Source organism: Pipra filicauda, unplaced genomic scaffold (assembly GCF_003945595.2).
Source record: "Pipra filicauda isolate LSUMZ 115617 unplaced genomic scaffold, ASM394559v2 scaffold32_size4067784_pilon, whole genome shotgun sequence".
In the NCBI taxonomy this organism is placed as follows: Eukaryota; Metazoa; Chordata; class Aves; order Passeriformes; family Pipridae; genus Pipra; species Pipra filicauda.
Window position 1 is genome coordinate 3,444,107 of NW_024104454.1, and position 16,040 is coordinate 3,460,146.

The following is a 16,040-nucleotide window of genomic DNA, read 5'->3' on the forward strand; positions in this document are numbered from 1 at the left end:
GTTAACATGGATTGAACAATTTTCCATCTATCAGCAAGCTTCCATCTAGTAAACAAGAGTGCTTGCTAAGTAGGCACTGCTGTTCCAGTTTCTACTGAGCATTTCTGAACGATGAAACAAATTAATTCCTAGCAGTACATGTAACACTTCAAAGTCTCAGCCATCAAGAGAAAAGCCATCAAGCTATATCTGTTACTCTAGTAGCTGGTTTTCAGATCAAAGACATAATTCTCTGGATCAGTTCATATTCTTCTTTTACTCTGAGTCCACCTCAAATGTATGTTCCTGCAGACAGGGGCTGAGTAATCGTCTCTCTTTAATGAGATTATAGCTACTCAGTGCACGTGTTTATAAGCCTTTTCATTTCACAACTCACAGTATAAAGTTCAGGCTAATATATAACTGATTTTAGACAGTGCTTATCTGCCAGTAGGGAAACTCGTCTCTACAGAAATACTAGTGTACTTAAAGAGAAGAGAGAAACTTGGCATAAAGAGGACAGACAGTTGACAGATTAAATGCAGTGCAGGATACAGTTTCAGTGGTCATTCACGGCTTTAATGCTGGGGACCACCTGCTACCATGACTCAGAGACCTGGCATACCAGAGCTGAGGTAGGATCTTTCTAGAGATCCCTTGATGGAGGCGATTGAAGCTGGGCGAGCTCGTGGAGACTCAAAGGACTGCCTTTGTGTGGACTACTGTAAACACTGAAAGCATTACTTCAGCATAATTAAACTAAAGCTGAGAAACCTTCCAGGCAGATGGTCCAAAGCAGGATTGGGAAAGTGTTCTGGCAGATTCTGGCAAGGAATCTGAGTTGACAAAAAGTTGTTCTGGTTTTAATGTGTTGTCATGTGTTTTGAAGTCCATTAGAGATGATCTGGAGAGGAGAGTGAACGAGCAATGCTGGTTAGCCTGCTGGGGTCTAGGACAACCGGACGCTCAGTACATGCAACATCTGAATTTCCTGCAGTGCAATAGTGGCTTAGTGCAGTAGAGAGGGGGGACAGTACCTAACAGTTGTTCGTGTGGTTGCGGATTTGAATGCCAGTGGACCTCAAGTAGGAGAAAGGCAAATTGATTCATGGATGGCTTTAGAGTTGGTTAATGCGTTAATCTGCCATCTCAGTGCACCGGGTTGAGATGAGAACAGTGGTCCATATACTCAAGAATATAGGAAAAGCAGCCATCCAAATCCAAGGAAAGCTGAAAATCCAGTGAAGCTGAAAATCTAGTGCAGCCAAATAAAAATCTATTTGCTGCTTACAAAAGCATTTTCTGTGGTATATTAAGCAGTCACTCAGTCCTGTCTTGAAAATGAAAGGTGAATGTTTGCTTTGCTCTTTCTATAAAAGGTTAGTTTACTTGGCTGTATGACCTCTTTCTTGACTGAATTTCTTATACTTCCAAGTCTGTTGTGTGCTAAGCAAAAGAAAAAAAACAAACCAAAACAAAAACCAACAAAAAACCCAAAACCCTGTTTATTTTTACTGAAGTGTGTCAGGTAGCATGCCTTGCTCAAAACAGACCTAGGCTGGAGGTTGGTTTGAGTGTTCTGTAGTTCATCAGATGTCATCCAACCCTGGGGTGATGAGCTGAAGCAGGATAGTTTTGAGACATAGGTCAGCTTATCCTCAGGAAAAGGGAAACTTTTTCTGATTTAGAGCTTCTCTTGATCACCAAAGGACTGTAGGACTTAGACCTCCATCTAGTGTGAAAAATAGTAATTTAAATAAAAAAAACCAAAACCTCCTCACTTTAAATTTTCTACCTTTTCATAAGCGCGTAAGAAAATTTTGAACCTGAACGTTTTGGATGTTGAATGGCTGAGATGTTTAACGTCCTTGTCCCAAATGGGGACCTAGAGCTGCACTTCACCAGCGCTGCCTGCTCACAGGGGAGCACAGCCTACATATTTCTGTGTCACTGTGAGCGTCACGACTAGATCTGAATTTGATAAAAATAGGCCTTGTGGTAGCCTGTATGTGGTGTGCAGTCAGATATGCAAATTTTTCGTTAGTTGGGGCAGTGGTGGAGAAGAAGTAGCTTTCACTGTTCTCAACTCAGCAGTGAAAGATTTGCATCTGAGGTGGAAGAGCAAAGAGGTAGATCCAAAGGGCTGCTGAAATACAGCTGTTGGTGTCCATGCCCCTCACACCTGCTGCAATCTAGCAGGTAATCTTATGCCAGGTTTGACTGCTGACAGAAAAGCTTTAGTGCAAAAACATCTGTATTTAGCCCAGCATAGTCATATGTGCCGAGGTGGTTCAATTTTTAAGTCCAGATGCCCTAGTGGTGGCTCTGACCTTGTGTAGGCATGTCATGCTCATTCCTCCACTCTTGATGTTTTCTTGCAGCCTTGTCCTCCAGGCACAGTGTGCTCCCGGGTTCTATTTCTTTTAGCATCCTCACACTTTGATTTCCTGGCCTCTCATCCTGTTTTATGTTGCTTTTAAAATAAGGGTAGGACAAACTGACTAGATGATATGAATCAACTGTTCAAAACTGATTATTCTGTGGTGAAAGTGTTCATGGTGCCTGGCATGCCTTTGTCATATTGTGAGCTTCACAGCTAAAGGGTAGCCTAGAAGTGGCCCAATTACATGTCTGTATGAAGATGCCATCAAAGCCCAAAGGAGCAAAGTCAGCAAGACTGTGAAATCCACTGTTATTTCATGTAGCTGCTTGCTTTAAAAATACGTCTCTGAATAAAGTAAATTCCCTCAAAGTTTAACCAAAAAAAAAATTAATGGGTTTTCCGTTGTTCATTTGTTGAATTTGTTGTGTAAGTCTAACTACTAGTTTGCCTGTCTGTATTTTCAACGTTAGAACATTTAATAATTTTAGGATTTGGCAGTGAGCAAGCATCAAGAACCAGTCTGCCTTTATGAAAAAAATGTACTTGTTCATTACAGTTGTGTATGAGTATAATCTCTCCATCTCTTGATTTGATTCAACTGAGTGTATGGCTGGCATCTGGTTTGCTGCTGAAGAATATAAACCTTACCTAGAGTATACAAGTTGGAAACTTGTACCCTTAAGTATGACCAACAACACATTACAGACATGTGGTGTTACAAGTAAAGTCCTGTTTTCCTTTGATGTGTTTAGATCTGTTCTCTACGATATTCATAGCTGGTGTGATCTCAGTTGAATAGAGTTATTCAATAATACTGCAACTCTGTTAGGTTTTTTTATGTTTGAAGTGGCCCAAGTGTTTAAAATTTCTGGTTTTTTTCTGTAGCACAGCTAGTATTAATAATATCAAAACACCTAGTGCTGTTTGTTAACAGGTTCTGCAGCTCCAGGCTTTTAAGTGGCTGAATACTTATCATAAAAACTCATTTCAACGTCGTTTTTCTGTGTGAATTTTTCAGTGACATCCCTTGGAAGAAGTATCTTTTGACTCTGCCTACTCATCATTTGAATGAGTCAAAGAACTTCTTTTCCAGTTTCGTAGCTTGTCTCGCACTGAAACCCATACAGATTTTTTTGCGGCTTCCTCAGAAATGCCATGAAGTATCGTGTTGGAGTGTCAAGTATCAAGACAGCAAGAATATACCAAAAGACAAGCACTGGTTTTCAGATCATTTGCTCACACTCGAAATTGCAGGGAGTTGCAGCCTGTTGGAGTGGGAATTGCCTTCATTTCCTACAGTGACAAAAGATCCACTGACTATAAAACAAGTTCAGCTTCTTTCTGTAGTAATCTGCCTTCTGCATGCAGCATAAAGCTTTTAGGATGTGAAGAGGTACTAACAGCTCTTCCGATTTTGATGTGCCTGTACCTCAGTTAACAGGGGGATTTCCACAGTACTTTAAAAAAAAGCCTTACCTAAAAATGGTTGACTGAAGCATCCTTTGACCCTCATTTTAAACATTTAATTCCTGTTGTAATATAACTGGATTGTCAAGAAAAATGTACTGGAAGGTTTGACAAAACTTACAAGTCTAACTATTCAGAGATTTTGATATATGCAAGTAACATAGGAGACTATAAAACTTCAAGGTTTGATTCAACTCTGATGTCTTTTCTTGCTACATAAATTCTCTGTGTTTCTTGCTGAATCAGATTCTTGGTGTACTTTGTGACTGGATAAATTTGAACTGTGCTTTATAGAGAAACTTTCACCTTTGGGCAAAGTGGAACAGAGAACACTTATTCTGAAAGTGTTTTACTGGCAGGCTTTCTGCAGTGTAGCTACAGTAGCCATCAAAGGTTCAAAGAAAGCTTTTCAGCACTGTTTTTTTTCCTCGTTTACTGTGTTTGAATTGAAGTCAGATTCTTGCATTTCAGGCGCTTCATCTTGAATGTCACAGTTTCAGCACTTTGGAGGAAGAGTAAATGAATGTGGTACTTTGCCGTCAGTCTAACACACTTTGAGTTAAAAACGATTTCAGCACACCATGCTTCCCGCTTATCTTCACCACTGTTGCTGCCCTTACCTTTGCTGTGCAGGTTACGTGGATGTTATACTGTTGTTTGCTACCTACTTGCTGTGCTAAATTCTTCATGAGGTATCATTATTGCCCTCAATGGCAAACACAGTATTGGTGCTCTTCACAATTGAGTACATCAACCTTGCCTTTTTCCTGCTGTAGAAATGGCTGGCAGTGTAAAGAAAATGTGTTTGATCTAGGAAGGGATGTTGTATAAGTCTTAACAGTATTGCTGGCTGGGTCCGAGAGGAATAAGTTTCAGTTCAAAAGCCATCTGTCTATCCCTACAGAGTGGGATAATGAAGTGCTCACCTGAGGCCAGCTCAGACTAGCCTACTGATCTGGCTGAAAACTTACTGTTTAATCTTTTATTTTTCAGCTGCATTAGTTGGCCTCTTTCTCAGTAGAGCTATAAGATTACAGATAGCAAGAAAAGGGAGGATTCGCCTACTTGGCAGCAGGCTGATTTTTTTGGATCAATCTAAACAGATCAGAAATTTTTGGTTTAAATTCTATGATATTCTTAAGTTTGAGCACCCTCATCCTCCAGCCAATGCCTCTTGAGGGCCAGTTGGCATTGTTTTCCTCATTTGCAGGCATGATATCATAAGATCTCCTGTGGTTTTTTAATAAGAATCTGTTTTCCTTTGTGTCATAGTATTTTTTGTAGATCTGAATGCTTTTTATTTCCTCAGTTACTGTTTTGTAGTGCCTTCATACTGTAAATGTATAAACTGAAGAGTATAAGAACTAATAGAGTATTTTCAGTTCACTTTTACAAGCTACCATCAGTGCTCTGAATACATTGGATGTGCTGGCTCAAATTGCCTCTGCAAACCTTGCATTATTGTCTGGTCCTCCATGCACTTCTTCAATGTGGTTCCTTCCCACAGGCTATTACAAACTGCTCCAGTGTGGTGTCCCTCCCACAAGATGCAGTCCTTCAGGAACAGGCTTCTCCAGTGTGGGTTCCCTGTGGGGTCACAGATCCTGCCAGCAACCCTGATACACTGTGGACTTTCCGTGGGTTCACAGCCTCCTTTGGGCATCGACCTGCTCTGGTGTGAGGTCCACCATAGGCTTCTGATATATCTCTGCTCCATGATGTGCTGCAGGGGTACAGCCTGCCTCACCATGATCTTTGCAACAGGCTGCAGGGGAATCTCTGCTCCAGTGCCTGGAGCGCCTTCTCCTACTCCTTCTCCACTGACCTTTGTATCTACGGAGCTGTTTCTCTTACATATTCTCAGTTCTCTTTTTTCTGGCTGCAGTTACTTCTGTACAATAACTTTCTTTCCTTCTTGACTGTGTTGCCCCGGAGATGCTACCACAGGTGCTGATGGGCTCGGCCTTGACCAGGAGTGGGTCCGTCTTGGCGCTGGCTGGAGTTGGCTCTGTCCGACATAGGGGAGGCTTTGGCAGCTTCTCACAGAAGTGACTCCTGTAGCCCCTGGCTATGAAGACCTTGCCGTACCAACCCAATACAACTACTAAAGTTCTGGGTTAAGAGCTTTGTGTTTTCGCACTGGTAAAGTTAACTTTCTACAAGGTTGAAGGGTTCTATGCTATTATTAGAAAGTGCTTATTTGCTGGTGACAAAGTGAGGTCTGATCTGGAAGTGAAAATATGAAGCCTAAATTAAAATACTCTTAACTTGAGATGAGTGGATTGACATAACTTTATGAATGAATTTGAAATTGTATTGCTTCTTGATTGTTGCTACCACTTTGATTTCTGCTGCCAGGTAATAGTTGATGGGAGTATGATACTTGTTGCATTCTTTTCTGTCAACCCATACACACTGAGTTGGTAACATACCACTCCAAATTCCTGCACGCTAAATTCAGACCTAACTCTCATGAGACTGTCTTATCAAAAGTTAAAAACAGAAGCTGTCCCTGAATATCATTCTGTTTCTGACTAAATTATAAGCCAAGATCCTTAATCTTTCAGAGTAAAGCTCTCTAACTGGTGATACCTGCATAACTTTCTGCAAAAAATTGCTCCCCAGATGCAGTTTGTCACTGAAAGTGGAGCTGATAATTGACTTTGCTCTCAGTGACTGTGTAGTATCATGCAAGCAGCCTTTAGATGTCAGATGTACAGTGGTGTTTTGGAATGGGTGATGAAGTGCTTTAAATACAGTAAAACTTTCCTGTATTTTCTTTGCAAATTCATCTCTTATTCATTTGCACATAGCACAGTAGTTTCTGTAGCAAATGAGGCATGGACAAGCGCTACATTCAGTGCATAACTCTGTTTTTGTGTGCAGCCAGTTCAAAGTGAGGTGGGGCTCATAGGAGGAAATATGAAATACGACTATAAATAAAATGTTGTAGATTTTGATACTTCAACTAACAAAATCGTTAGGTTTTTTTTTAATATGGTATTTTCTGTGCTTCTCTGGATCGTAGCAGATACTTGGTCATCCTTTATTGGCAACAGTTGAATCCATGATCTCCAAAGTGTAAAAATGGACTGGTGTCAGTAGCACCTATTATTTTCTATTCGTCTGGTGATATAAGAGAATTAATTTGCTAAGGCAGGAAATTAGTTAAATGTAATGGACTGTGTAGGTAGCCCCTGCCAAAATGGCTCCATAATAAAAGAAGCACTGAGGCTTTTGACTTGGAAAGGAATACTTCGCCAAATTTAGCCAAAACCACCCTTAGGGTTTAATAAAAGGAACAAGTGTTTATGTCTCAGAGGACAAGGCCCTTACTCAGTCAGGAGTTGAACATAGACTTTTATAGTCAGTAATCCAAAGAAAGTAGATATGAGCTTACCTGACACACAAGTGAGAGAATACAGCCCAAGGCTTAATCTGTTGACAGGACACATTACAATTACCATGAAATTTGCTGTGTCCTGCTGGAGATGCAGTTTTCTGCAATAAGAGAGAGTCACAGAAGTGTGTCCAAGTTGTTTGGAAAGTTGACAAAAAATGAAGAGCTGGAGCTCAGAAGGTTCTCCTGCATATGTATGTATGGCAAACTTTTCCATTACATTGCAATGTCACCGGGTTTTCATAGATATCATGGGGATGGACAGCCCACGTAGTTGTATCAGTGCTAACATACAGGTAAGTGTTTACATCTGTATGCAGTAGCTAGTTCTGTATCCTGAAAGGTGGAATGGAAACTGAGCAAATCCAGGAACATCCTGGTGTAGATCATTTTACCATAACAGTCATGTTAAAAATGTGAGATCTTGCTGTCTTTGTCAGCTTGTCATCTTTTCATCCTGTTGCCACATTCTCTTGTCCATTTCCTTGTTTCTGTTCTCATGCTCATTGAGCCTTCCTGAACTAATTTAATTTACTAGTTCAGGTAAAGCAACCGAAAGGGAGTTATGCGCTGTTCAACTCCTGAGTTTGGGTTAGCTCACAGGTGCCTGGCGGGCACCAGAGCTGGTGTGCAGCCAGTGTCCTGGTATCACACTGACAGATTGAAGGAAACGGGGCTGGAAGCATGGAAGTGAGCCTTTGGTCTTTGATGAGCCTTTGCATCGGCTCAGCTGCTCATCCACCTTCTCGACTGTAGTGACTTTCCCCCGCCTGGTCACACAGCAGGATTGATTTGGCATGAGGACAAGGCTGGGCTGTTTGGAGTGAAGTGCTATGGCTTATTGAGCCCAGCTAGGCCTCAGAGTGAGCCTGATGTGTGACTGCTCTTGTCTGGGACGTACCTCTAATGCTGCTCTATTGAGCTGCGAACTCCTGTGCAAAGCTCTGGAAGTGCAGCACGGTCTTCTGTAGCAGAGCATTCAGTCTTCTCCTGATTCCCTATTGATTTTGTTCTTTTACTTATTAATTCTGAAGGCAATAGAACTTAATGCTAGGCTGGTGTGTTACATTAGTTGCACAGAGGAGTTGAAGCTGAAGTACTTTATGCCTATTGAGGCACACAGTAGAGGAAAGAAAAAGAAAACTTTTTGTGATTGCAGTCTAAGGTATCTAGTATTTCAGCAGTAATGTTTGTTGTGAGAAATTTAGTTGCCTCTTATGCTTAGAACTTGTGTGTCTGAATAAACTAAAATTAAAGCATGGTTTGAATTGGATTCTCAAATAACTGTTTTTCGAAGTACAGATTTTAATTATGGACATATTATGAATGCTGACTGGACAGAAAACCTTTGAACAGACAAACTAATTGAATGAACATAACTGCCTACCTTTTAAAATCACTCCAATTAGGAGAATGTTTTACATGATGGACTGTTAAAATTTCTTGCAGGTGGATTCACCAATGAACTTGAGAAACCCTCATGATTTGGTAATACTAATGAGACAAGAAACAACAGTTAACTACCTCAAAGAACTGGAGGTAAAGCACAATATTAAGTACTAACTAATTTCTGAAAATACAGATTTTTTTTTTTTCCCACAATCTTTATAGTGATAGTTTTAGATGGGGAAAAGAATTCACTGTTGGCAAAATTCTGTTTCAATGAAAGGATGAAGAATTCTTCAGAGATCAAGAATTTTTTGCCCCAAGTCTGCTTAACTGGTCTCCAGTTGCATCATTCTCTGTTGTTAGCCATAATCCTAACATTTTTAAGGAAAGTCATTCAGATACTAGATTCTGTTGTACTGTATTTCAGAAGAGTACAGAGCAGGTCACCTCTGGTGTAATTGGGGCTCATTTATTATTGAAAAAGGGTCTGAGACCCTTTTGAAAAGGGCCTTAATGAACTTTGAGCTGATAAACTGAAGTTTAAATATAAAAGGGGTTAGGCAAGCAAACAGCTCACAGCCCTTCAGGCCATGCACTCCTTTCTCTCTTGTGCCAGCTTTGGTTTTGTCAAATTAGCATAACAAGCTAACTAGAAAGTTAGATGAGCACCAGAGGTAGCTTTAGGTGAATGGAAGAAGTGGAAGGGAGCAACAGAAGCAGGACTGCCCCTTGTGTGACTGTATTCAGCCAGTCTTTCTCATCAAGGTATACTCTTCTTTTGTGGTAATGAACATTTTAGCTGTGGGGCATGGGTTGGGGATTTGGAAGTTGCTAATGTCCAACTTGCGCATAAAAATGACTTTCAGCAGAAGTTATATATTGTAAGTTCTTATACAAGTTTCTATTACTTCTAGTTTATATCTGTATTGTTGCATAGTAGCATGCAATCAAATGTGTATGGCTAAAACTGCGATTTTTTTTTTTCTATTATTATTTCACATGTATAGACTCCTATGATATTTAATGTGTTTTCAGTTTGCACATCTGGGTGAGAATTAAATGCAGCTTACTGTACTGGAACAGATCGTTAATCTGTGTGATCTATACCTGTGAGCTTTATGGGGCAAAAGGTAGCTCCCAAGGCACAGCATAAACTGATGTATGGAAATTAGTCTCAATTCTTGCATTTGCCTGCCACCTGAGTTGTACTTAGCACACTGAATGCTTAAGATGATGATTTTGTTTGCAATCTCTAGTATTAGTTCCATGAGGTTTTACAGTGAAGAAAAAGGGTCCAAATATTTAAAAGTTGACATACTGTTAGCAGCTATTTCTTCTTTTCCTAAACGGACTACCATAAGCTTGGAATGTTATTAGCCCTCCTTTTAGGTACAACAGAAGAAATTATTATAGTTGTATTATCTCTAATGAAAGTATTTACGTTCCATCCAAATCCAAAATATGCTACAGATGTTTTAAAAGATAGGAAAATATTCCTAAAATTTAATGAGTTTTTTAGATTTTTTTCAAATGAACTTTGTTGTAAGGAAAAAATTGTACTGTTGAACTCCTAGCAACTGTAGAGTTTGATTTCATCAGTATATATTCTTCTGTTTCCTTCTCTTTCCCTACAGAAACAGTTAGTTGCTCAAAAGATTCATATAGAGGAAAATGAGGACAGAGACACAGGGCTGGAACAAAGGCATAACAAAGAGGATCCAGACTGCATTAAAGCAAAGGTGCCCCTGGGGGACCTAGATCTGTATGATGGCACATACATCACCTTAGAGAGCAAAGATATCCGGTAATAAGATGCTTTATATTCTAAGATTTTTACGGAATTAAAAAAAATACCTCTAAATGAAAGTAAAAAGAACAATACTAACACAGACTGATCTTTAGATGACAGTTTAATTTTTTTTGTGTTACTGTGGAATAAAATTGAAACAACATCTGCTACTAGTTGTGAACAGTTACAACACAAACAGTTTCCCTCAAACAGTCCATGTTAGCCTTACCCTGAAAGCGTTCCTTTCTCTTCTGAGTTCTACCACTGTTACTCTGTACTGACGTGTCCAGACATGTAAATTAAAGTGAAATGCATCATGTAGAAGGGGGTTGAATTTACTTGAGTGTGCTTTCAGTGTTTGAGCTAGACACACTTATTTTAGTGGGAACTGTCTTGACTTAAATTTGAATGAAATTCAGTTGATTACTGAGCTGTTGAACCTTCTGGTTATATTTTGTCCCCTGTGTTTAGAAAGTAAAGGATGAGCAGACAGTCTCCTTGACATTTGACATCATTGGTAATTCATCTGCAGGGCTCACTGTCTTGGTTTTGTAGTTTCATTTTTATAACATAGTCATATGAATACTTGAAGTGGGAAAAGATCAGTTTTATCCTCATATACCTTCATTTGGACTTCTCACCAATATTTGGGATTGGTTTGTTTGTTTCAATGGAAGAGTCTTCTAATCTGCATGCAGTGCCATTGGCCTGGCAGATAGATCATTAATCATAGCAGTGATACACTGGGTTGACGCTTAGACATTTTGGAGGCTATTCAAATGTTGATGTTTTCTCTAAAGCCAACAAATTTATTTACTTTATCCTATAGTGATGACATGCTGGTACAACTGAAGTCTGGGAAGACATCAGAAATAGTCTGATGTGCTCAAACAGGGGATTTTTGTAATGATTAAATCAGAGTACTCTTTCTGTCAGCTGCAATACTGTTTCTTACGAACTTCAGCAATATTTTAATCTGGAGTCTGTTATGTTATTATGTCTTTAGCCCTGAAGACTATATAGACACAAAGTCCCCAGTGCCTCCAGACCTGCAGCAGCCAGACTGTACAAAAGTTCTAGATCTTCCATACAGTATTCATGCTTTTCAGCACTTACGGGTAAGTGAGCAAATGCAAGTATGTGTATTTCCCCATTAGGAAGAGGAATAGAAAACCCTTACTGGTAGTTCTCAGTCAAGATTACAAGGCATTGTAATCTTTCAAGACTATTTCACATTTTTTTTTAAACTACAGGTGTGCCTTGATTAAAGTACCTGCTTATAGGAGGGCAATTCTATCAGATTTATACAGTTTCTCTTTTATTATTGTTTACTGTACTTTAGAGGACATTTTTTGGAAAATGGAGTATTTTGTGTTCATAACACATTTCATCAGCAAACTGGTAGCTTTCGTTGGAACTACTACTAGCTTGTGAATTGTTTCTCCAGTTGAAAATTGGAGCGTGGTGAACAGGGTTGTTTAAATGTATGACAATTCAGGATCAGAAAATGGTTTGCAGGTTTGTCAGTAGCTCCTAACATACTTGACCATCTGTTTGGTATCTGAATGCCAAGCCCTAACCCAGAGGGTGAGATAACTGTTCTTTCAGCTGCTTTAGGAAAGCTACAGTGGAAGAGTGGTGCAAAAACTGGGTTTGTGAACAGCATGATATGAGCAAATTTTCTAATGCAGATGCAGCTTTAGCAGTTATATCTTGATATTTATTTCATTACAAGTCTTTTCATCTACAAATAAGGATTTTCTTACAGAAAAAAACGGAAGTGAAGTCTTATTATCTCTGTTCTTGGGTCTGAATGTATTTTTGAAAGAAGGACATTTGTTCATGGGGAGGGAAGAAAGAGAAGAAGTGTAGGGATACTTTCATTGTGTGCATGTAACCTGATAAACATGATTTAAGTGCTTCAGTGGAAATCAGTAGCTGCCGGATACACAGTACTACCAGAAGTGAATATTTCTTCTGTAGCACTCACAAGCAGCGGCTGCTTTTGGCTGCTTCTAATATTTGCTTATCTGACATACTCGTAATCTGTCAGAGGTGAAATTATTCTTTCAATTGCCAAAGATCCTGAAAGGATGATAAGATCATAAATAACCAAACTGTACATTTTCCTGAGTGTCATGCTTTTGTTTGTATTTCTCTACTCTTAGTTAAAGTGTCAGCAAATACCTGTATTTAATTTTTATTTTAGGGTGTCCAAGAAAGAGTTAATCTTTCTGCACCCCTTTTACCTAAAGAAGATCCAATCTTCACATACTTATCACGGAGGCTGGGAAGAAGTATAGAGGAAATAGGTCATCGTATTTATGACGGGCTAATGAAGGTATGAAACTGAAATCTTACTGTATGCACAAAAAGAATGCTAGAAAAGTCTCAGAAGATTAGATACACCTCATACATGCAATCAGATCCAGTACTAGTTTTAGACGTATATTTTTGGTTTACATTTCAGTTTCAAAAGGGAGACTAAAACCATTTTCTGCTAGGCAAGCAGAGATAGGAGAAAGCATCAGCAAAACAAGTAAATAAATACTTATTGTCATCTTTATTGACTTATGTAGTTATGTTATCTGGCAAGCCACATCTCTGTCAAGATAATAAGAGCTTTTAAACAAAAATACAGGTACTTAAAAGAACAAAGAAGAAACAACAGTACTGAAATGTGTATGTTTTTATTAAATGCCTTCCTGCAAAATCTAGGAATTCTCATTGAACCCCATTAAATTGCTGATGCTCAAACTACTGTCACCTCTCATTTCATCTCATTTCAAATTTTTACATGCCTGAAAGGCAGAAGTTGTGTTTCTTTAATACATTTGTATGCCAGTTCATTCTTCCTAAACAGTCACAACTGTTGCCAAATGGCAGCTTTCCAGTGGAAGAGGATAACTTAGAGCAGCTGAGCACCAGCTTTTAATCCCATGGTAATTAAAGCCTGATTAACCTTTTAGTTCATGTTTTAGTAGTTAGTACAGTTCATGTGTTTCTCTTTACTGCAGAACTCTTCTTCCTGGGTACTCTATAATATGGCTTCTTTTTACTGGCGAATAAAGAATGAGCCATACCAAGTAGTAGAATGTGCCATGCGTGCCCTTCATTTTTCTTCAAGGTAAGGATTGCTAATAAGGATTTCTTCTCAGATTGCTTTTCTAGTTATCCTAATTAATAAACAGGTTTTGGTTTCTAAGACTGTATACTAATAAGTAATCCATGTTACTTGTTCTTGGTCTCTATGTGCTGTACTAGGCATATATATAGTTGAGACATTTTTCTTAAATGATATATTTTAATGCGTGACTGACAACTGACCGTGTCCTTATGCACGATTCTTTTACAGTTTGACCCTCCTTTAATGTCCATTTTTGCTTCTTTTTTGTATTCTTTTAGGCAAAATAAAGATATTGCACTGGTAAATTTGGCAAATATTCTGCACCGGGCTCACTTCTCTGCAGATGCAGCTATTGTGGTTCATGCAGCTCTGGATTACAGTGACTTCTTTACCAGCTATTACACTTTGGGAAATATATACGCAGTAAATACAATCTTTATTTTCCAAGACTTGAAGAAAATTGAATATTACTTAATTTTTTTGGCTTGACTCTTTTACAATGTGTCTTGATTTCCACATGATTTCATGCTTAATGTTTAAGATTCTGTCAAGAGACTTTCATCCAAAAGTCTGTCTTTCAGCAAATTTTTTTTCCTGGAAATAAATTCCATAAAAATTCTACTGCAGCCTTTCTTTAACAGATATAGTGGCTTGAGTGCCAGAAATGACAGGCTGCTTGTTACCATAAATTAAAAATCAAGTTAAAGGCCTTCTTTAAAAATTTTCTTTAAAAGTGGAATATTTTTAATTAAATATTCCTGAACAATGGCTAATTCTCTTCTTCTCGGTCATTCTTCAGATGCTTGGAGAGTACAACCACTCAGTCCTGTGTTACGATCATGCTCTACAGGCCAAACCAGGGTTTGAGCAAGCGGTAAAAAGGAAGCATGCTGTCTTATGTCAGCAAAAACTTGAGCAAAAATTGGAAGCCCAGCATAGGTAACTAAAGCAGTATCCCAGTGGCAATGCATACAATCCAACTTCTGTTGCAGCAACCATGTGCATTTCAAGAAGGATAATGATTTTCAACTCACTATAATTTTTTGACTATGCAGTAGAATTAAGCATAAGAATATTTAAGGAAACAATGTTGAAAATATGCAACAAGGTAGGAAAAGGTGATATTCTAGAAAGCATTCAAATAAATTTTTCTCTTGTTTAATTTTCAAGATCACTTCAGCGAACATTAAATGAATTAAAGGAATATCAGAAGCAGCATGACCATTACCTTAGGCAGCAAGATGTTTTAGACAAGTACAAGCTCATCCAAGAGGAACAAATCTTGAGGAACATCATTCACGAGACACAGATGGCAAAAGAAGCTCAACTAGGTACAACTTTTTAGTGTTCATGCTCATTAAAGCAATGAAGTATTGCACATATTCAAATTATGTCAGGACATAACTTCCGTATATATTAAGATGGCCCTGAGTAGCTGCTGTGTTTTGCTTATTAAAGAAGAGATTGCAGCATGTTCTTGAACAGGGACTTTTTTTCGGTGTTTTGAAGCTGTAGGTTCCTCTGGGCTGATGAAGTCAATAAAAAGGGATTGACTGAACTGGGGGCAGAGAGGTTGACTGTATGCTGTCATTGTCTCCTCAGAAACCACACTTAATGTAGTATAAAAAAATGTTTTGTCCTCTGCAGGGAACCATCAGATTTGTAGACTGGGCAACCAGCAGCATAGCTTGCACTGCCAGTGGGACCAGCCTGTTCGTTATCATCGCGGAGACATTTTTGAAAATGTGGAATATGTTCAGGTTTGTCTGTGAATTGATACCACTGCTTTAAGTTGCATCCCATTTGCCTTATTAGCAAAATAATTCTATTTTTTTCAGACTTGACAAAAAGGGTACGTTTTGGGTGTGGTAATTATAGTGAGAAATCATTTAGTCTCTTTTCCAGAGTGTTGTTTAAAGTATTTTAATGCTAGTTTCTTTTGTAATTAATACAAGCTGAGATTGACTGTGAATTGTAGAACTAGAGAGAAATATAGATTTATTGTACAAAGCTTTGTTTTTCTTAGAAAAGAGAGCTATTAGAATTATTTGAATTGAAAAACTTTATTTTAGTCCAAAGTCTTAGTTTCCTGTGATCGCATGAAGGAAATTTGATACAAGAGTACTGAGAAGTTTTGGAAGCAAGGTGTATACTAATAGTGAAAATCCAGAATGACAACCACCCAAGCAACACCTCTGCTGTATTAGAACTACAGATAAAGATTATGGTTTCAGTTATTTTGCAATATGGAATATGTTCTGGAGTTTCCCCTTAACTAGTTTAAGAAACAGGAATAATTATTTTTAATTATGTTGTTTTCTTCCTACTATAGTAATTACAAAATCAGATTATCGAGATAATTCTGAAAGCCATGAGTCTTAGTAATTCTGACTTGAACTCAAGCTATGCAATCTAGATAAGTAGATTTTGGTTGTGGTCTGTTTGCACTAGTGTTTTCATTGTTGACTTATTTACAACATGAATATTACTTTTCCATGGTGTGAGT

General features: G+C 38.5%; 1 protein-coding gene across 3 annotated transcripts in view; it reads left to right on the plus strand.

The window, feature by feature from the left end:
- The window catches only part of TTC17 (tetratricopeptide repeat domain 17), a 55,271-nt gene that overhangs the window by 4,308 nt on the left and 34,923 nt on the right, over positions 1 to 16,040 (plus strand). For all 3 annotated transcript variants that reach the window (XM_027719434.2, XM_027719433.2, XM_027719435.2), the window contains exons 2-10: positions 8,679 to 8,768; positions 10,253 to 10,422; positions 11,414 to 11,525; positions 12,617 to 12,748; positions 13,425 to 13,534; positions 13,813 to 13,957; positions 14,334 to 14,473; positions 14,705 to 14,865; positions 15,182 to 15,294. In XM_027719434.2, the coding sequence (XP_027575235.2) occupies positions 8,679 to 8,768; positions 10,253 to 10,422; positions 11,414 to 11,525; positions 12,617 to 12,748; positions 13,425 to 13,534; positions 13,813 to 13,957; positions 14,334 to 14,473; positions 14,705 to 14,865; positions 15,182 to 15,294 (1,173 nt within the window). The remainder of the gene's footprint in view (positions 1 to 8,678; positions 8,769 to 10,252; positions 10,423 to 11,413; positions 11,526 to 12,616; positions 12,749 to 13,424; positions 13,535 to 13,812; positions 13,958 to 14,333; positions 14,474 to 14,704; positions 14,866 to 15,181; positions 15,295 to 16,040) is intronic.